The sequence below is a fragment of the Balaenoptera acutorostrata genome, chromosome 20 (assembly GCF_949987535.1).
Source record: "Balaenoptera acutorostrata chromosome 20, mBalAcu1.1, whole genome shotgun sequence".
In the NCBI taxonomy this organism is placed as follows: domain Eukaryota; kingdom Metazoa; phylum Chordata; class Mammalia; order Artiodactyla; family Balaenopteridae; genus Balaenoptera; species Balaenoptera acutorostrata.
The window spans coordinates 3,024,233-3,045,570 of NC_080083.1; the positions used below are offsets into that span (position 1 = coordinate 3,024,233).

Genomic DNA, 21,338 nt, shown 5'->3' on the forward strand with positions numbered 1-21,338 from the left:
ACACAAGTACTAGCATATTTGTTAAAAACTTGTGTTAAATATGTTGTAATTTCTCGTCTCATAGAGGATATTTGCTCACATGATGGCAGCGTGTCCATTGGCTAACAAAGACCTTAGTCTGAATAGCAGTTGGAATGGATTTAACTTTCATGCATAAGTACTTAATGTTTTTCATGGAACACTGGTTTGTTTTTCTTTTCTTTTTTTTAAAAAGCAGACGATGTGGAGGAAATACCAAAACAAGGACAACTGGGAACTTTGGGAGACTTGATCAGTTGCTCAGAGAAGAAGTCCTGGTGCATCCCTATGTCACCTGACCAGCTCCTCCTGACTGTGAATGCCCTGCAGAAAGCCCATAATTCTGGGGAGTTTGCCTGTCCCCGGAGGTCCCAAACCCAGGTCATCGATGCCTGGGGACCTTCCATTTCATACCCAAGGAAGGTCCTGAGTTTGAAGGGACAGTCGGTCCAACATGCAGTAGATCGGCTGAGATTGAGCAACCCTCCCATAGACGTGAAACAAACCAGTATTCCCCTTGAAATCCAGAAGCTTCAGCCTAACCTGAAGAACTCCGTGCACAGCCCCAGAGTCCAGTCTACCATCCCCCAGCCGGTGCTCATCTGCCCCAGGTTCTCTAGCAGCTTAAAGGGTGAAGACCCGACAACCAGTTCAGCTGATGGGGCAGTGCGCAGCTTCAGCCCCTTAACCAGCACACAGGTCATCAAACCAAACCACATGCTGGCTCCGCCGATGGGCACGACGGCCCAGGCTGCCAAGAAAGATCGGCCCCGCTTCTACACGGCCCTCGACCCCTTCAGAGTGAACACGGAGTTCATGCTGCTGACTGTGAAGGAGGAGAAAGAGTACGAGGAGGCCAAGAGGAAGGAGTTTCAGGCCATAAAGCTGGCTGCAGTGGTTGATCCAGAAAAAGCCAGCAGAGCTGCATGGATCAGGAAGATCAGAGGCCTGCCCATAGATAATTTCACGAAGCAAGGAAAAACAGCAGCCCCTGAACTTGGACAAAACGTATTTATCTGAACCATCCTTGGGAAATTACAGTGTCTTAAATAAACAAAAAACCAAGTGGATGTTGGTGTTTGGCCTCTTTTTGTTTGTTTTCATCTGTTCCCTGGCAATTAACATGGGGACTCTTTAATTATTTTCCTATAAGCCAAAGAACTGATATTTATCAAAGTAAGAAAACAGAGAGAGGCTGGGGGTGATTGGCATCTGTAGTCCCACTGAAAACCATTCAGTGAGAGGCACGGAAGCCCTGTTTCATTGATGGGAGATGTTGGAAGTTTAATACCAGTCATGGCTACCAATTTAGGGCTATCATTTCTTCTAGCAAATGAACTGATGGGATTATATCAGAATAATGCACTGGAGTTCCCTGGTATTTTCGTATGGAAGCCTGATGAAGCTCAATGAGTTCAATTAAGAATCTAAAAGGAGAAGCCCTCAAATTGCATTTTTCCTTCTCAGGGCTAACTCCTATGGAAGAGAATTAGACACATTCATCCTTTCTACATTAATATCATGTGTGTCGAGGTTAAGGCTACTTAAGCCTGCTGAGGTTGGTGTCAGGGGCCAGGCAGGTGATTTAGATGTGGGCAGCCCAGCATAGGGGCTGTGGCCCATCAAAGAGCTCAAGCCCCATATGAAGGGGGTAGCTCCTACTCAGTAGCTCAGCATGGTGTAGGATGGAAACCATTCAAGCAGAATGCAGAACAAAACAACAAAACAGCAACCTCACAAAACTCCACAACCCACACACTGAGTGGGCCACCAAAACCCTGGCATGGGTAGGCTAGATGCACAGGCCACCTGTTCCCAGCCTCCGCTTTCACCTCCAGGTGCAGGAATACCATCATTTTTCAAGCTTTCTCTCCCTGGAGAATTTTTTCTCCATTATTAGGAAATCAGGTTTAAAGTAGCACTGGCAAATAGCCATGTAAAAATTGTGATTTGAATGGAAAGAATCCCTTCAATTAAGGAAACATGCTTCTACACATTATTCCATGAGCCTTCCAACAGCAGTTTGACAGCAGGCTGGGCAGATAGGATATTGTTATAATCACAGTTTCAAAGATGACATAAAGTCCCTGAATTTCAGCTCTGAATCAAGGGGCAAGATCACAATATTCACGGCTAAACTTAAAACCGTGATAAGAAAACATCTATTGAGTAGGTGTGGACCCTGTAGAGATACCATTATCATCACCTTACCGAGGAAGGGAAGGACACATAGAGGTTAGCTAGATAGTTGGGTAAGTGGAGTAGACGGGCTCAAACCCAGGGGGCTCAGGCTCCGGGGCCCACGCTCTCAGCCTCTCTCCTTACTGTTTCCCAGGTCTATCTTCCTCCCTTAATAAGACCCGCCATGTTTAGTGTCCTCCTGCCTCGTTCTTCTTAACAACATTTACCCCTTCGCAGGAGGACATTTATTTCTTCAACTGCCTGCACTATCTAAGGTACAAAAGTAATCCTGTACGGAATTATACGTCATCGTAAAACACTCAAACGAAATGAAAACTACGGAATAATCATGCCCCTGACCCCCACCCCTGCCCTCAGGACATCCACACTAGCGGAATGACACTCTATAGGTAGCAGCAACATCTCCAGGCGATAAACCATGAAGTCCCTAAAGTAGCATCGTTTATTTTCCTCTCCTGCTTTGACCGGCCCGCGCCCCAGCCCGAGTCCTGGCTTCTCGCCCCGCCCACTCTCTAGCCCCGCCCCGATCCTCCCACTCCGAATCGCCCCGCCCCTACGCTCGCCCCGCCCCCACTTGCTCCTCCCCTGAGGGCCCGGAAGCGGAAGTTGGGTCGGGCTGCCGCTGTTACTCCGGCTCCTCCAGGCCCGTAGTGACCCCGCCTCGTCTGTTCCGGTCCCCGGCCCGCGGCTGCGGCGCTGACGTGGCTCCTGGAAGTGGGGCTGGCGCGGGACCGCCATGTTGCAGCAGGTAAGGGGCTGTGGGCGCGGAGAGAGGGCCGCGGTGGCTGGGCCGGGCCTGCAGGGTCTGAGGGGCGCGTGTTGAGCGTCCGGGCCGCTGCCCGAGCCCGAGGAGGAGCGGGTGGGCGGCGGGCGGGGTGGCCGGGGGCGGGGCTGGGGTCCGGGCTGCGCTGAGGGCCGGCGCGGGTGTGAGAGGCGCGGGGTCGCGCCCGGGCGGGCGGCCGCGGAGACGTCGTGTGTGGCCGGGCGAGGGGAGGGGGGCCGCCGCCCCGCACGTGGGATTAGGGGACCCCCCCGGCCTCGCGTTCAAGTTTGTGCTGTCACAGCAGCGTTGGAGGTGGCTGGTCCACTCCCGTGTCCGCATCTGCCCCTCCGAGCTAATTACAGCCCTCACGTGTAGGACCAGAGATTAGTAAGAATCATTTCTTAGTTTCTATTTTTTAAAAAGCTAAACTTTTAGTTAGATTTTGTAGGCGTTTTTTCGTCTTGAGGGGTTCCTGTGGCCCAGGCACTGTCCTCGGCCCCGGGGAAGGGCTGCGAACCGCACAGACGATTTCCTGCCCTGAATCGGAGGGTGAATTGGAGGGTGCCGGGGGTGTGGAGCCAAGATAAGTTAGAAGACTGAAGGCAGTTTTCACACGGGGATCACAGAGCCGGGGTGATGTGATAGCAGGTGTCTGCGAATAGGACAGCCTCGGGATTTAGGGTCGGAAAGCACTGCTCCGGGGAGGAGACCTGAGTGGGGAAAGTCGGGTGACGGTCTGCACCTGCGCCCCGGCTGAAGGAGGCTGGAGAAAAACGGTCTGCACCTGCGCCCCGGCTGAAGGAGGCTGGAGAAAAACACACAACGGCGCTGACTGTTCCCACTTAAGCGTGTGGCCAGGCACCTCAAGCCAGCCCTTAGGGCCGCCGGGCAGTCGTCACCCTGCCCCCTCCGTAGCCCCCTCTCCCTCCCACCTAGGCTGCTCTCCAGGACTTCTCCCTCAGACCTGCAGCGTTTCTTCCTGATCTGCTCTCAGCCCCTAGCCTTGCTGCTCGTTTCACTGAGAAGATGGAAGCCATCGGTGTCCACACCGCCTGCCATCTCCAGCTTTCCTCGTAATCTCCTGTTTACTCTGCCTTTGTTTTATGTAACTGCACTGTCTGTGCTGCATTTTTTTTTTTTTGATGTGGACCATTTTTAAAGCCTTTATTGAATTTGTGCGAAAACAGTATTGCTTACTTTTTTTTTTTTTTTAATGTTTTGGTTTTTTGGCCACGAGGCATGTGGGATTTTAGCTCCCTGACCAGGGATCGAACCCACACCCCCTGCCCTGGAAGGCGAAGTCGTAACCACTGGACCACCAGGGAAGTCCCGGTGCTGCACTCTTAAGCCGAGCCCTCTACTTGTGCCCTGGTTTCCATCCCCTCTTGCCTAAAGTACCCCCAGAGAATTCTAGCGTGTCGCCAAGGTGGAGACCACTGGTCTCATAGATGTGAATCCATTTTACATTTTCTAGCTTCAGCTGTCACTCCACTCTTCCACCTTCATTTAATACGAGGGCTTTCCCCATACGTACTCTGTGTGTTCCCACTTCTGTGCATGTGAACAGATACCTAGTCAAGGGGCCAGAGGAAGCAGGAGGCCCAGCGGGTAAGCTCTCCTTCTGGAAGCCTCCCCACGGCCTGGTCCTTCCCTCTGCTCCTGTTTGCACTCACGTTACTTCTGGCACTGATGACAGTCTGCCACGTGTCGTAGGTGATTGCTCCTTTGTTTATTCACTCATGCCTTCAACAGATACTGTAGCGCCTGGCCTGGTGCTGTGCTAGACACTAGGATTTATTACAGTGCAGGGACGGAACTTGCCCTCCAGTAGCTTGGAGTCTAGGAGGAGGTAGGAGGAGTAGACGTGCAGTAAGAATATCCCGAGATAATTGTTCAAGTGGAGATTTGCCCAAGTGCTGTGGGAACGTGGGAAGTGGGGTGCCTGGGGATTTCAGGGCAAGTTTCTCAGCTGTTGCAGTGTTTGAGCTGAAAGTTGAAAGGTGATTTGGTGTTTGCCTGCTGGTCCGCTTCATAGGGGGTGGGGAAGGGAAGAGCTTCTGGGTAGAGAGAGCATGAAGGGCAGAAAGGTGGGAGGGCCCGAAGTGTTTTCCCGAGAGCAGGTGTAACAGCAGTGCTGTAGTGCTCAGTGGGAGGGAGCGTTGTCAGGAGGTGAGCACGGGGTCAGGTCGTGAGCTGTCGTGAGCTCTGGTTTGCTGTGCCTCAGGGATTGAAGTCTTATCCTGTACAGGGAGGGGCGCCGCTGGACAGTTTGGGCAGGGGGGTGACATGGAATGCTCTCCATTTAGGGAGATACTCTGGGTAACGAGGGGCTGGAGTAGAGCGGGGGTGAGACCAGAGGTGGCAGGTGAGCGGGGAGGGGCTGGCACTGTGAAGGGGTGAAGGTGTGAAGCCTGGCTGAGGCTGCAGGTGAGTGGCAGTGAGCTGAGGTGCGAACCACGTAGAGACCTGAGGTTGAGGAGGGAAGGGAAGTCGAGGACAGAAGGGAGATTCAGCATCAGGACTTTAAAACATCTCTTCACGCTGTAAAGGGCACCTGAAGGAGCTTGTATGCTGATGGGAAACATCCACCAGGAGGACCTGAAGATACAGGAGACTGTAAATAAAGGGAAGAGTGATGGAACACGCCCCCAAGGAGGCGGGAAGAGAAGGGATTCTGCCTACAAGTAGCTGGTTTAGCCTTGGAGGAAAAGGGACAGAGTTGTGAGAAGGGGTCGGGAAAACAGGGCTGCAGTCAGCTGATTTGGTGGAGGAGCCAGAGACAGTTTATCTCGGCAGCCTCCGCCTTCTCTGACCTGGGAGAGCCGCCTGACGGCGGCTGCCTTGAGTTTGCGCTTGGCAGCTTCTTGGGTGGGATGGAGACGGCAGGTGCTTGGGTTGCCACGTGGGGTTTGGCCAGGTGATCAGGGTCGGGGGAGGGAACTGCCCTCGCCCCTCCCCTAGGCTGTGAGTTCCAGGTGGCCGTGACCGCGTCCTGCCGTTGTCTTCCGTGTTGACTAGCGTGCTGCCTTGCATGTAGTAGGCCTGCAATACGGAGTTTCATTCTGCTTCATGGATGTTTGCTTTTCCTATCAGGACAGTAATGATGACATTGAAGATGTGTCACTGTTTGATGCAGAAGAGGAGACAACTAGTCGGCCAAAACAATCCAAAGTCAGGTACGACAGTAAGTTACAAGACTCGGGTTAGCGTCTGGTGCTGTTCTGCCCATCGTCTGGTACCAGCGCCGGGGTTCGGGGCAGAGCGGCTGTGATGTGCTGGTGAGTGTTTTGAGTTGCTGCTTTGCTCTTTCGTCCGAGGTGAGGTGACAGCTCACGTTTTCCCTGGAAATAATTGACATGTGGCATTTTACTCAGTACTGAGTTTTCAAATCTGCAAATCCAATTTTTTGAACGCTGGTGTTTTTAATTCTGACTTTTGTACCAAGAATGCACCATTTCTTTAGATAGTTTCTGTAGATATATTACATTTTGATTTATTATGCAAATTTCAGGATCGTATCTTTTGTATCAACTAGTGTGAGAATATCAAGCCAAATATATTTCTATTCCAAACTTAGTTATCGCTAAAGAAATTCACTTGATGAAATCAAATTCTACCTGAGCCTCGAAAACATCTCTAAGTGAGAGATGCCCGTCACAAAAGACCATGTATTATATGATTTTGTTTATGTGAAATGTCCAGAATAGGCAAATCTATAGGGACGAGAGGTACATTAGTGGTTGCCTAGGACTGGAGAAGGGTGGGATTGGGGTAAACGGGGGGTGACTGCCCATGGGTTTAGGCTTTATGTTTGGGGTCATGAAAAGGTTCTAAAATTGATTGTGTGATAATTGCACAATTCTGTGAGTATACCAAAAATCACTGAATTATACCCTTTAAATAGGGGAATTGTGTGGCGTGTGGATTATATCACAACTAAGCTGTTGATAAAACAGCAACTATGCCTGATGGTTACTTTGTCTTAATGCCTGAAGTGATTTCTGAGGGCCTAGAAATTCTTAGGGCATGATTTTTAGACATGTGAAAATAGCAGTCAGTCCTAAGAGTGTAGTTTCCTAATTCCTCTAAGCTTGGTAAAATTTCTTGTTATGTATTTTGTGAAAGTTTATAATCAATGAGGTGTTAAAGTCACGTTTACATAGTGTATTTTCTGTGACAGCAAGGCCTAGTCAAATAATGGGACTTATGAAAAAAGAGAGGTAGGCGGTTTGCTTCTTCCTCAAGTCATCTTTTATTTTGACAAGACTGCATGGTTCTGCTATGGCTGAAACATTTTCATCTACATCTGCAGTACCTGTTGTAAATGTAATTGCATTTCTTTTATTATGTTTTGGTTTTCAGACATCCAGTGGCATCATTTTTCCATTTATTCTTTCGAGTCAGTGCAATTATAGTCTATCTTCTCTGTGAATTGTTCAGCAGCAGCTTTATTGCCTGTATGGTGACAATTATCTTGTTGTTGTCATGTGACTTTTGGGCAGTCAAGGTAGGTTTGATTGTTTTTATTTTAAAATCGTATTTATATGATGAGATTGAATGACGTGTAAACAGTAAAAAAAAAAAAAAAAAATGACACTTAGCATTTCCGATTGGTGTTAATTTATCTTTTTGTTACCTTAGGCCTCACCTGTGTCAAAGTGCCAGTTGTGGCAGATCACGTGTAGGTTTACTGACTTGTCTGTGCTTTATGTTAACCTACATCAGCTTTAAAGTTAAACAAACAAATAAAAATGTGACCAGCAGCTATTGACTACACATGTTACTTCTAATCCTCACCACTGGTTTCGCTTCAGGGTCACCTCCGGCTCTGCCGTGTATGATTTCTAGATAAGACCCCAGGGTAGTTTGTCCGCAAATACTCAAGTACCGACCATTGCAAAGGCTCCTATGTGAGCTTGAGGGCAGTGTCTCTCAGCCAGGGCCAGTTTTGCCCCCCGGGGGGACCTCCGTTTGTCAGTATCTGAAGACATCTTTGGTTGTCACAACTGGGGGTGGGGGAAGTGTGCTATTGGTGTCACACGGGTAGAGGCCAGGGTTGCTGCTAAATATCTTAAGGTGCACACACAGGGCAGCCCCCCACGTCAAGGAATCATCCGGCCCAAGATGTGGGTAGTGCTGAGGCTGAAGGATCCTGTTGTAGGGGATAGAAAAGAGTGTAAGAAATGGTTCAAACTCAGAGGCAGTGGTAGGTAGAGGCATGGATGGATGGAGAGATAGGTATATAGATAGAGGGGCATGTGGTAAAGTAACTATGATAAAATATTAAATGTAGACACTAGGTGATAGGTATATGGGTATTCACTGTAAAACTTGACTTTTCTGTGTATTTGGAAATTTTCATAATAAAATGGTAGGGGGAAAAATTGAAGGCAAAAAAAAAGGCAAAAGCTACTTTTGGAATTTGAGGTATGTATATTGATTCAAAAACCAGTAAGATGTTACAGCTCTGCTCATGCCCACCAACCCAGCCATTTTTAGATCTTTTGATTGTTACAGATATCAGAAGTGGTTGGCTTGGTGGTGGCCAGTTTCCGTAGGCCACAAAATGCTGAGAATAAAGATTACAAAGGTCTGTTTACTGTAGGCTTTTCTTTTGTACAGTCTTCTTTGCCTTGTATTTTTTTGAATTTCTTCTGTTGCTTTATGCTCTAAAGTGTTTACTGTATCCAGGTCACAGTTTTGTTTTGAGGAACGTTTCTTTTTGTTGTTCATGTAATTTCTGCTTAGTCAAATAGAACACCACCTTCAGTCAGTTCTTCCTTGTAATTTCCAAAAATTATATAATTAGATCCTTGTGGGTTTAGAGTTTTAAAAAATATGGCCAGAGGGAGTTCCCTGGTGGCCTAGTGGTTAGGATTCCGGGCTTTCACTCTGTAGCCTGGGTTCAATCCCTGGTCAGGGAACTGAGATCCCGGGATGCAAGCCGCAGCACGACCAAATTAAAAAAAAAAAAAAAATGTGGCCAGAAAGTATATTTTCTGATAACATTTTTTTGTTTAAAAACAAGGGCTTAAAAAATACCCTTTCATCTGTGGCAGAATTACTTACAGATATGCAGACAATTGAGATATGAAATTAAGAAGTCAAGAATGGGGAAATTATTAAATGGACTTGGGGAAGGGGGTGTGCAGGGTTCTGAATGTAGTTAGAACAGCAGTGTGTCGTAGTTGTAAATCTCAAGGCAGTTGTCAAAAGAAGATAATTATTAAAAAAATAAGAGATAAGATATTTAAAAATTGAAAAGAACTTAAATGTTATAACCCATATGGGGCTTTTGTCTTATTCTTTATTTTGAGAAATATAGTAAAAAAAGAATAAATAGTTGTTTTCAAATTTTTATGGTAACTATTAGTAAAATTTAAAACATTGTGTGTCTTCCACAACATTGGAGAAGACAGGAGCAACTAAAACATAAGTCAAGAGAAGAACAAAGCAAGCGTCCAGGCACCTGAAATATCACAGGGCAGAGTGCAAGGGGATGGGAGCAGTAGCAAATTAGTTGCAGCTCTAGATGTAATTTGATTAAACCCTCTTTTTAAAGATAAAAATTCTTAGATTTGGTCAAAAATCGAAGTCCAACCCAAAAGATCTAACTATAATTGTAACATTAGAAAAAGTAAAAGAAGGCAAAGATAAGACCAATTCAAACAAAAAGAAACTTGACATTGTATTATTATCAGACAAAACAGAAATGAGAGTAAGGCAGCATTCAGTGGAACAAGAAAGGTCAGTTGATGAGTCACGGTGAGGATCATTCACAGAACGACATCACATCAAACGATAGTGAAAAACTACTAGAAACACTAGAGAAGATGGAGGAACACTGTCGTGACAGAAGTGTAACAAACCACTGCCTTTGCAGATCAAAGCAACAAAAAGTACATAAGGTTTGAAGGATCTGAATGAAATAACAAGGTCGCTTTCATAGCAGTATTTGGAACTCTGTATGTAGAGGCATAATACCTTCTTGTTCAGTTCCTGTGGAACATTTACAAAAGTTGACTAAATATCACTATGAAGAAAATCCAAAGAAATTGCCCAAAGCAGCTACATTTTCTAGTCCAGTACAACAGAACTGGAGACTAATTAAAAAAGGTTGTCAAAATTGGGATTTTTAAAAAGAGCCATTCTGCTAAATATCTTGGCTTAAAAAGGAAATAAAAACTGTAAATATAGATTATTTACACCTTAATGATAATGATCACCTACATTTAAACTTTTGAAATGTGTCTAAAGCTGAATTCAGAGGAAAAACAATAGACAAAAGGCTTTTATAATTAGAGGTCTAGAAGTTTCAAAAACAAAAATAATAAGCTTGAGAGAAATTCGGACAATAAACTAATAATGACAAAAACAGCAAGTAAAGAATTGGAAAATTGGAAAATGGAGGCGTTTGAGACTATTCTAAGAGCTGTTATTTGAAAGTGCCACTAAAATAGACCTCTGGCTGTTCTCGGTCTTCTTTGCCAGCTCTTCTCTTTTACTTAACCTTTGATTGGTAGCATTTCTACAAAACGAAGTTTGGTCTCTAAGGCTCCTCCTCTTCTTCTCCTGCTGTATTCCTTTCATTATGTTAGGGAAGCTATCACAGCAATTTGTTACATTAGCTAAGAGGGAAAGAGCTTGGTGCATTTCAAGTACTGAGTGAAGGTCAGTGCCTATAACCATAGTCTTCGTTTGGGCTGCTGTACAGAATACCAGAGACTGGGTGGCTTACAAACAACAGGAATTTATTTTTCCGAGTCCTGGAGGCTGGAAATCCAAGATCAGGGTGGCAGTATGGTCAGCCTCTGGTGAGGGCCCTCCTCCGGTTCCAGACTGCTAATGTCTCGTTGTATCCTCACATGACTGAGAGCAGAGAGAGGGTGAAAGCTGTCTCTTGACTCTTATGAGGACACTAATCCCATTCACAAAGGCTCCGCCCCCATGGCCTCATCTAATCCTAATCACCTCCCAGAGGCCCCCTCTTGATACCGTCACTTGGTGATGGGGTGGGGGCAGAGTTTCAACCTGTGAATTTGGGGGGACACAGTATTCAGTCCATAACCTTTTTTAGAGATACATAGTTATAAAGTATATGTAGCTGTGGTCAGGATATATAGGAAAAAGTAGGTCCCAGTAGCTAAAGAGCAAGGGGTTTAGAAACACATTAGGGAACTGGAGAAAGGACAAGAGTTCGCGAGGGAAAAGAAGGGTTATGTTTATGGATGTGCTGACCCTGTCACCTCTGCCCCTGTGGGGCCTGCCATTGCCATTTTATTTACTCTTTTGTCCAGGCCTGGTACGTAGTGGTCTTTAACTGGATATTATGGCGGGAAAGCTGATGATTTCTTGTTTGTGAACTGTTACACTAAGATACGATGTTATGGTAGACCTGTAAATAATGTTTTTAAAATTGTGTGCATATATTAATCTTTACCAGAATGTCACAGGTAGACTAATGGTTGGCCTGCGCTGGTGGAATCATATTGATGAAGATGGAAAAAGCCATTGGGTGTTTGAGTCCAGGAAGGTAAACTGCTTTTGTTTTGTTTTTTTTGTTTTTTTTTTGAGCGTCATTCAAAAAATTATGTGTAGATACATTTGAGTATTTAAGGGTCAATTACCTAAACACTTCAGCTGCATGTACACATAAGGGACCGCCCCAGATCGCTTGGCATGGTATAGCACAGAACCAGATGGCCTTAAAACTTGCCGTGTGTTTCTCTTTAGTTCCGACTAGAAACGGGGCGTGTCCAGGAAAGAATCCTGAGAGGGCTTGGGCTCAGGGTTTATGTCGCATGCTTAGCTGCCTCCCAGGGGCTGCTGCTGAAGGGTCTCTGTTTGGGACCCTCCACCCGGTGTGCCTTGCCTAGTGTAGCTCCCTCCACTGGCTCCCTCCGTCCTTGCCCCCGGGGTCCTCCTCCGTTCGTGCGCAGGAGAAGGAAAGAGGAGGGTTGCAGCTGGATACAAAACCTGAGTCAAGCAGGGAGCAGTCTGTTCTTCAGGCTGCGCCCTCAGAAGCCCTAGGGGACCTTGCTCTGTTTGGGATAAGCCTGCTTATCTGCAGTGGAAATCAGTTTGGGAGCCAGAGGACAAAGTTCCTGGAGACAGCGCCAGTTAAATTGCTTGGCTTCTGCTTGGAAGGGCCCTAACTAGGACTCCTCAGAAAGCAGCTTTGTGCCCAGTGAGCCCAGAGTCCTTTATCTTATAAAATCTACCTTGGAAACCACTCAGCGCCCTTTTAAATTCCTGGGTGTTGCTGAGACATTCTGGTCATTGTCCAAATCCCTTGACTCCATTTCTTCCTGTGGACCCTGACTTGACCTTTTAGTCTCCAGGATGACCATAGCCTTGATTTCCTGAATCCTCACCTAAGAAGGCATCTTTCAAAGCTTGCTTATGAATAATCAGTGAAAGTGCAAGAAGGGTTGACTAGAAGCCTGTCAGAGGCCACCCTTACTGTTTTGGGTGATGACAAACTGTCCACTCTGCCCTGAAAATGAAACATTCTCGATTTAAAACAAAGTACGTTAAGACCAGTTCCAAAAATTACAGTAGTGGTAGATCTACTGTTTTGTTTGAGGGAGATTGTGGGGCGGGGGGTAGGAGTTCTAACTTGGGACTTGGGTTGTCTGTATTAATTTATTTGAATTTGAGGGTAAGGGGTTTTTCATTAAAAATGTTAAACTTTTTGCTGATAAATATCACAGAACATTGGTTATTAAATTCATGTTCTTTTGTAGGCCTCTTCTCAAGACAGTAAAACTGTTTCAGAGGCTGAGTCAAGAATCTTCTGGTTAGGACTCATTGCCTGTCCGGTGTTGTGGGTAATATTTGCCTTTAGTGCCCTCTTCTCCTTCAGAGTGAAGTGGTTGGTGAGTATCAGTGTGGAGCTGTCAGTGACCCACTAAGGTGGCTGGTGGACCACCTGTGTTAACATTAGGGGCCCGTCCTGAATAGGCAGCTTCATCATGTATTTCCCAGGTTTGGTTTCTCACCTCTGCTTTTCTCTAAGTGCAGAGAGCAGAGTCCTGTGAAAGACTCCATCTCACCAGTTCTCCAGGTGCTTAGCAGAATTTGATTTTGCCCATCTTGTTCAGTGATTACCACATTTATCACATAATCTTGTCAGTCGAGGATGGTCAGTATACCCCAAACACGCTTAGCTTGGTTTGGAACAGAGTGGTCTTTTCTGAAAATACTGGTTGGTAACCTGTTCTGGTTATCTATTGCAACAGTCATTTTATGATCTCTCGCAGTTTCACTGGTTCAGAAGTTTGGAAAGGGCTTGTCTGGAAAGTTCTGGCTTGGGATCTTTTGTACTTGTGGTCAGACAGTGGCTGGGGGCTGGTGAGGCTTCTCCCCTCTGTGGGGTCCCATGGCCTCTCACGTGGTCTTTCCACATTGCTGCTTGGGGCTTCATTACAGTCTGGTGGCCTCATGGCCGTTAGACTGCTTACTCGGAGGGTCACGGCTCCAGTTGAGAGTGTTTTAGCTCACAAGCTGTATTACCTTGTACAACTGTGTTAGTTTGCTAGGGCTGCCGTAACAAAGTATCACAGACTGGGTGGCTTAAACAACGGAAATTTATTTTCTCCCAATTCTGGAGGTCTGTCTCTTTGGCTTGTTGACTGTCTTCTCCCGGTGTCTTCATGTGGTCTTCCCTCTGTACATGTCTGTGTCCTAATCTCCTCTACTTATAAGGGCACCTATCATATTGGATTAGGGCCCACCCTAGTGACCTTATTTTTCCTTAATTCTTTAAAGACCCTGTTTCCAAATACAGTCACATTCTGGGGTCCTGGGATTATATATATATATAAACATACACATTCTGGGGGAACAAAGTTCAGCCCCTGACAACCACCTAGCCTCAGAAGTCACAGTATCACTTTTGGCACCCGTCCACATTCAGGAGAATGGAAATTAGGCTCTACAGCTTGATGGAGTAAGAAGGTTCTAGAAGAGCATGTGGAGATACAGTTGCTACCATCTTTGGAAAATATAATCTGTCACTTAGCCCAAACTGTGTGTCTTATTCTTTTAATAATTGATTTTATCTCACTTAATACTTACTGGTATCAGATGTATTTTGGCCTTAATTGTGTTTTTTCCCCCTGTTTTTAATATTTCCTTGTCTAGTTCGCTGTATAGGTTCTCTTTTCCTTTGTGCATACACGTACATAAATACTTTCCCTTTTGAGATTTGGAAGGTTTATTTTCTGTTTTTAGTTTTTCTAGTAGTTATCTGTATCACATAACCCTCTTTCATGCATTTCATGTATCATACCCTCTTTCATGAATTAAGAAATATATTTAATGTCTTGATTTCCTGCTGTGAAAGATGTAAAGTTAACATTCATGCCTTCTCCCACCTTTCCTCCCTGCTTCCACTTCTGGATTTTTGTTGGTTGTAGTCTTACTTTAGTTATTTTAAGTAATATACTTACTCCTGTTTATTGATGTAGAGACTGTTTAGAAAGGGAATGAAATAAACACTCTTACATTCCCTCCTTTGTTTCTTCCCTTTCTATGCCTGAGCTTTGTTTGTTCCAATATTATTTTTGTTGTCAAGGTTTATAACAATTACCTTTTGAAACGATATTTGTTACTGGTTGTTCAGTCTTTGATCTACTTTTAAATAAATTGATTCAGTCCTTTTATTGCAGCTTCTCCTTTACCTCTTGGTTGGCTGAATTTCATTGTTGGGTGATTTTTTTTCAAAAAACTTGTGGGTGTTATTTTCCTTTGGCTCTGTCATGTTTAAGAATATGAGCCTGTTGACTTTATACTTGAATAAACTTGTTTTTTCTTTTCTTTCTGAATAAACTCTTTATGCTTGAATAAATTCTTTATTTCTTCATTCTTGAAAAAAGTTTCTTTATTCTTGAATAAAGAATTGGCTAAGTTAATATTCTTGGGTCACAACTTTTTCTCTCACCATTTAGAAGACATTAGTTTCTCATTTTCTAATATTGAATATTGTAGAGAAATCTGAGGCCTGGCTTACTTAACCTCTATGTAAGGGAGTGAATTGTTTTTCTCCCTGGACAAATAATTTTTGTTAATCATTCTTGAAGTTTTAAAATAGCATACATAACCAGATTGTCTTTGTGTTTATCTTTCTGTATTGCTTTTTCTGGAAACTGTGTGCCCCTCTAATATGCAGGCACAGGTTTTGCTTTGAATCAGGAAAATTATCTTCTTTTGTCTTTACATTTATTTATGTTCTGTTTTTTTGGTGTCTCTAATTCTGAGGTACCAGTTACCTCTGTGTTGGATCATTTTTATCTGTTCTCATCTACCATCTTAAATGCTTTCATCTCTCATCTTTTTCCTTTCTGGTTATTCACTCAGCACATCTTTTTAAAAGAGTCTGCCATACGCCAGAGCTGTCCTGGGCGCTGGGGATATGATTAAGGGCCTGATAAACAAGATAACTGCTTGGATAGCACCGGGTTCTAGTGGAGCAGAGTGTAGACAGACAGCAAATAAGGGTTGTTAGAAAGGTGATACAAGGTAACAGAGTGGAGAGTGCCAGGGAGACCGGAGTGGGCTGCTTTAGCAAGGGCTTCTCAGCGTTTCCTGAGCTCTGCCGGCTCCGTTTTCAACTCCTTCTGGTGTCTTGTCTTAACCTTCATTCTCTTTGAATTCTTATCTTTAGGTTCTTCTGTAGGGTGACGTATGCTTCAGGAATGCTTTTATTTTGGTGGACTCTATTTCTTTTTAGAATCAATTCTTCGCCTGCCTTTTGCATACTGTGTGTTCCTTTCTTCTTTTGGTTTTCTGCTGTGGTTCTGCGTAGCTGCCTTTCCCTGTTCCCCTCCCCATTTTGCTCCTGTTCGCAGTGGCAGCTCTGTCCAGACCTTCTCTTTATGCTGGTTTCGTGTGGGTGAGTTCTCCTTGCCTGCCTGCCTTGTTGCCTGAGACATCTGGGCTCTGCTGTGAGCTGCGGTTTGGTCACCTGAAGGCGCAGGTGTGAGGAGGGGACCGCAGCCCTGCCGCCGGCTGCCTCGGCTGGCTTGCTCGGGTTCCTTCCCTTACGCGGTGGAGTTCTTGTTGCTCTGTCGTGGCTCTGCCCTCCTGCTTCAGATCGTTTGTGAGCCCCTGGAGCCTTCACCTCTCTCTGGGCAGGCAGCCCAGCCTTTCTGTGGCAGTGTTTCCCCTTCCCTAAAGCAGAGCCGGGAGAGGGGGGTGAAAGGCGGTTTGGGCTCCTGTTTTAAGACCACAGGGCAGGAAGGGGGCATCCCGTCCCTCAAGCTTCCGCATCCACTGTTCTTTGCGGTGATGGGCTTGATGACCGTTGGCCCTCCTGCCTCTCAGACCATTTGCTTATTCTAGAACAGGGCTTGGCAAACTGTGGCCTGCAGGCCAAATCTGGCCTTAGCCTGTTTTTGTAAATTTGTGTTGGAACACAGCCTTGCCTGTTTACCTATTGCCTGTGGCTGCTCTGGGGCTAGAATGGCAGAGTTGAGTATTTGCAACAGAGACCATATGGCCTGCAGAGCCTAAAATATTTATCATCTGGCCCTTTACAGAAAAGCTTTGTAGAATATTTAACCGTGGGATCCCCTCATGTTGTTCTGATTAACTTTTCTTCAATGATATTTAAATAGTAGGCTTGCGTTTCTTATTCTCAATCCTTAGCGGTCTTAGTGGGTCACCTATAGGATTGTGGCCGCAAGGAAGAAACAACTCTGAAGTGCATTTCTTCCTAGTGCCGTGTCCCCCTCTGCCCGCTCCCCCCACCTCCTTGTCACAGAAGGCAAACCCCTGTTGGTTGCTACCTTGAGGCACCGGTTTGCTTTCTGAGAAGCCACTTGTTGCCCACACATTAGCATAGAGCAGAGACTCAGCTCTGTGGGCTTTCAGTGTGTTGAACTTGATCTATCTCTTGACCATTCTTTTGGAATTCTTAAGGAAATAGTTAACATTTGAACCCCTTCTGAGTCTCATTTACTTTTTTTATATCTTTACTCACAGAACCATGGAAAATATTAGAGAATGGTCCCCCCACTGCACCCCCGGGGCTGGCACAGAGCATGTGTGTTGATGGGTGCTTGTTGGGTGGTGCAGAGCGCGTACTGGACGGGTCTGCTCTGGGAGGGAGGGCGCACGGGAGTCTCACGGCCACAACCCCCCTTCACAGAGCTTCCTCTTCCTGCTCTTTCCCTAGACAGTCTCCGCGTTTTGTTTATGGCAGAGAGACGGTCAGTCAGCGTCAGGCCCGTAACTGTTGGTTATTCCCCTCTCCCAGGCGGTGGTTATCATGGGTGTGGTGCTGCAGGGGGCCAACCTGTATGGCTACATCAGGTGCAAAGTGGGCAGCAGGAAGAATTTAACCAGCATGGCTACGTCGTACCTTGGAAAGCAGTTTTTAAGACAAGTAAGTGTTCTCTGGATGTCAGGGTAATTTGGATGCGGTCAGTGACTAATGCAATGATGATTTCTAACTCTTGTAGTGTTTAATTTCTATGAAGTACTTAAAAAAAAGTTTTTTAAAGGGACATATTTATTTAAGTATGACATGATGATGATAAAGTTATTTTAATTTCACTTTGGAGGCTTTTAGGGCATTCCAGAAATGTATTGTCGATATCCTGAAATTATTTTAAAACCAGAGGGATAAATGTTCATTGATACCTTTTTTTTTTTAATTAGCTGAAGTTCAGTTGCTTTCCATTACTTCCGGTGGCTCTAAATGAACAATTTTGAAGAATGTATCAATATATTGTATGGTTTTAGGGTTTATAGTAAGAACAAGTTAGAAACATAATAAGCCCATATAGTTAAAGATTGTTTTAAAGTACTCGGTTTGTTTTTGAAGGATGTATAGGTTTTACTATAGTTCCCCGATATGAAGATTTAAGTCGGAGTTTCCCATGGGGTAAGTGGTTTTCATAGGTAAATAGTAATTGGTAAAACCTTTGGGAAATTGATTAGGTCTTTGTATGAGTGATGTCTGGTGTTTGTGTTCATGCAGTAGGTTGGGCAGGTAACGTTATACAGGACGGTTACGGGTTCTCAACCTGGGACATGCATCAGAATCTCCTGGAGGGCTAGAGCACAGATTGTGGGGTCCTACCCCCAAAGTTTCTTATTTAGTTGCCCTGGGGCCGGGTCTCATAGGTCGCGTGTTTGCAGGTTCCCAGGTGGTACTGATGTTGCTGGTTCAAGGATTACATTTGTGACTAAAGCCCTGAGAGGCTAAGTGACTTCTCAGGAACATACAGAAACAAAGTGGTGCAAAGCTAGGGCTTAACCCAGCTCTCTTGAAATCCAGTGCCGTTTCCTGTACAGTTTCTCTTATATAAAAGTTAAGAAGTAGGGAAAATGAGGATTCTTGTAGGGACATGACTCTCCTCCTGAGGGGTTTTGCAGAGTCCCAGTATACCTTGCTGGGTAAGGTCCACCTCATGGTAATTGTCAAGTGTGTGCTTGATAGGTTTTTTTTTCCCTTACGATTACCAGCATTCAGGTGAAATTGAACCTTGAGCTTGACATACATGGACAGGGTCAGTAGACTTACATGGCACTTGGTGATGCTCTGCTCAAATGAGAGTGACTTGCTGGACATCTGGGTGGACCCACTGCTTTACTTCTCTAGCATGACAGTAATTTTTAACATAGTTGGGCCGTGGGATGCCAGGTAATGTAGTAGCTGGCTGTGCTGGCAATTATGAAATGTTTTCCTAGTGCTTTAAATCTGGTATGTTAAGTAAAACAGCTTTTAGTGTTAAGGAGTTGTTTCTCTTTTGCAAGTAAAGTAGCTTTTAGTGTTAAGGAGTTGTTTCTCTTTTGCAAGTACAATAGCTTTTAGTGTTAAGGAGTTGTTTCTCTTTTGCAAGTAAAGTAGCTTTTAGTGTTAAGGAGTTGTTTCTCTTTTGCAAGTACAATAGCTTTTAGTGCTAAGGAGTTGTTTCTCTTTTGCAAGTACAATAGCTTTTAGTGCTAAGGAGTTGTTTCTCTTTTGCAGACCACTGGAGACGATCAGACCTCCTGAAGAGAGTGAGGGAGCCTGCGTGTTCTTCCCATTGGGAACAGCTGAAGGGGGTCTTGACTCTGAACCTTTAGAACTCAGTACCTATTGCAAAGAGGAGTGTTGGGTTTGTTTTTCCATTTTAAAGTTTACTTTAAAAAAAAGGAAAAGTAGTTTTCATATTAAGTTTTTACTTTCTAGCATATGGGGCTTGAAGGTGTGGTGTAGCTAGAAACATTGTTAACATTTGGTTCATGGTGTACCTATGTGTATGCACATAGTTGTGTAAGATCCATGTGTCTTAAATTAACGAAAGTGTTTGTGTTCATGCCCATATGGAATGGAGACCTTTGCATTTTGATCCACAGAGCAAGAAGGACGTTCCTAGTCGATCTCAGAACTCTCTGTGTTTACATACTATTTCTGTAGATTATTTTAGGTTTTGCTTCCATGGTAAGAGTGAGCACTTTGGCTTATATATAGAGTTAGAAATAATTGTTAATTTTACACTTAATACATACTTCATGATGAAACTTCTTATCCTAGGCGTTTACAGGCAGGTAAAAACCAAATTTGGGCTATTGGTGTTAACTGGTTTCTAAAATTTTGTTTATTTTTATTTGTAAGGAGTCACGTACTTAAGGCCCATAAATTCCATAAAAGGAATTTTCGTAGTTTATGTTCATGAGATACGTAGGCATTGCTGCTGTTCTATTTATTTTTGGGGAAAGATAGCCAGATTTTACTTTGGAACCTGCCAGAAGCTCTTCAGTGGTCCTTGGCCTAATGAAATCTATCTTTTACCACTAAGAGAGTATTATTCTTATGTCATAGTGAGAATAATCATTTCGATACTTGGCATTGTAAATGCCTAAAAGACGTTTTATTTTACGAATCTATTTTTTTTCTTGCTATAATGGGGATATTGTAAATCATGTATTAATGGTATTTCTTAAAACAATATATGTAACAATCCGCAAACTTGTAGGCATCTGTAAATTCTGTTGTAGGTACTGTAAATTTTGTTTTAATCAGCAGATAGGTTATTTTGTGATTGTATTTATACATTGTTAAAATTTTTTTGAAGATGTTTTGTTTAATTGAATGTATCTTATTGGCGTGATAGCTTTGAAGGTGCATAACTTTATATTTGTATAAAACTCTACTGCTTACAAAGCACTTTGACACTCGTAATCTCATTTGATCCTCACGACAAGCCTGTTATGTGTGATGCCGGTTTATAGGTGACGAAACAGGACTTCAGGTTATTGACTGACTTGCCCAAGGAGACACTGATTACAGGAAGACCCATCAGGACATATTACTGATTTTAGAGGAAATATTTGTCTCTAAATGTCCTTTCCTTTCGTACGAATCATTAATTTACTAAGTCATTAATTTGGTAAGTGCTTGTTTCCCATTTTATTTATACTTGTCTGGTGAGGAAAGTGGTTGCTGCGTAAATGTTTTTATTTAACCTGAAAGATCTGGTGTCAGTCTGTAGAGCTGAGAGTCTAATGGGGGGGTTGCTCTTGAGGTAACTGTTGTTATTTGAGGCTGCAATCCTAAACCAAATATGAATTGAATTTTGGAATATGCACGTGGCAGGACCTACTGTTTATCCCCCAATATTCATTTTTCCCTTCTATTCATTTCCCACTTATTAGCCAGGACATGGCAACAAAGACAGGTTTTCCCAGATTTTCTTGCTGCACCTTGGCTACGCTTCCAGGAAGTATTCTTAGAAGGCCGGCATGCGTGTCCCCTCCCCTTTTCACTCCTCTTAGCTGAAATGTAGACAGAATAGATGGCGCTTGAACAGCTGTCATGGACGATGAGGTGGAAGCCTCATTTTGAGAACAGCAGAGAAATAAGGTAGAGATTGAGTTCCCTCTGATGGGGCCAGCAGCCCTGAACTGCCTGTCTGAATTTTTAAGCGAGAAACAAACTTCTGTCGTGTTTAAGTGTTATTGCTTTGGTTTTTCTCTTGATACAGCCTAAGTGAATTCTTATCAATACAGTATATTTTCAGCAACCCCCGTAATTGTTTCCATTAGTACAGTATTTGAGATGTAATAGTTCAGCAAATACATATTTGCTCTTTTCTCTGTGAGGTAATTAAGCTAATATTATAGATGCTAACGAGTCCAGCTGTTCCAGATGCTGTTGCTGTGTAAAAATTCACCCCAAAACTTAGCAGCGTAAAACAGTCATTTTATTATGCTTACACAAGCTGTGGGTCAGGAATTTGGGTGGAGCTCAGTGGGGACAGCTTTCCTCTGCTGCACAGTCCGGGGCTCGGCTGAGAGATTTGAAGGCTGGGTTTTGCACATTGGCCGGGAGGCAGGAAACATCTGGGGGCATCCTCACGGG

The 21,338-nt window shown here is 44.4% G+C and overlaps 2 protein-coding genes across 2 annotated transcripts in view; both read left to right on the plus strand.

The window, feature by feature from the left end:
• Positions 1-1,081, plus strand: part of LOC103020859 (F-box/WD repeat-containing protein 10) — a 62,717-nt gene extending 61,636 nt beyond the window's left edge. The window contains exon 21 of the mRNA XM_057536170.1: positions 215-1,081. Coding sequence (XP_057392153.1) covers positions 215-1,038 — 824 coding nt within the window. The 3' untranslated portion in view covers positions 1,039-1,081. The remainder of the gene's footprint in view (positions 1-214) is intronic.
• A 1,739-nt stretch (positions 1,082-2,820) lies between these two features.
• TVP23C (trans-golgi network vesicle protein 23 homolog C) lies at positions 2,821-20,144 on the plus strand. Its single transcript, XM_057535363.1, has 7 exons — positions 2,821-2,968; positions 6,077-6,159; positions 7,346-7,490; positions 11,427-11,516; positions 12,730-12,861; positions 17,244-17,372; positions 18,963-20,144. Exons 1-7 carry the CDS (start codon positions 2,957-2,959, stop codon positions 18,987-18,989), a joined length of 618 nt encoding a protein of 205 aa, XP_057391346.1. The 5' UTR covers positions 2,821-2,956; the 3' UTR covers positions 18,990-20,144.
• Positions 20,145-21,338: the final 1,194 nt, after the last annotated feature.

Bases quoted from the DNA above. Each gene is read 5' to 3' on its own strand.
- TVP23C (XM_057535363.1), top strand. The intron at 11,517-12,729 runs GTAAACTGCTTT...GTTCTTTTGTAG, and splicing joins GGGTGTTTGAGTCCAGGAAG to GCCTCTTCTCAAGACAGTAA. The intron at 17,373-18,962 runs GTAAGTGTTCTC...TCTCTTTTGCAG, and splicing joins GAAAGCAGTTTTTAAGACAA to ACCACTGGAGACGATCAGAC.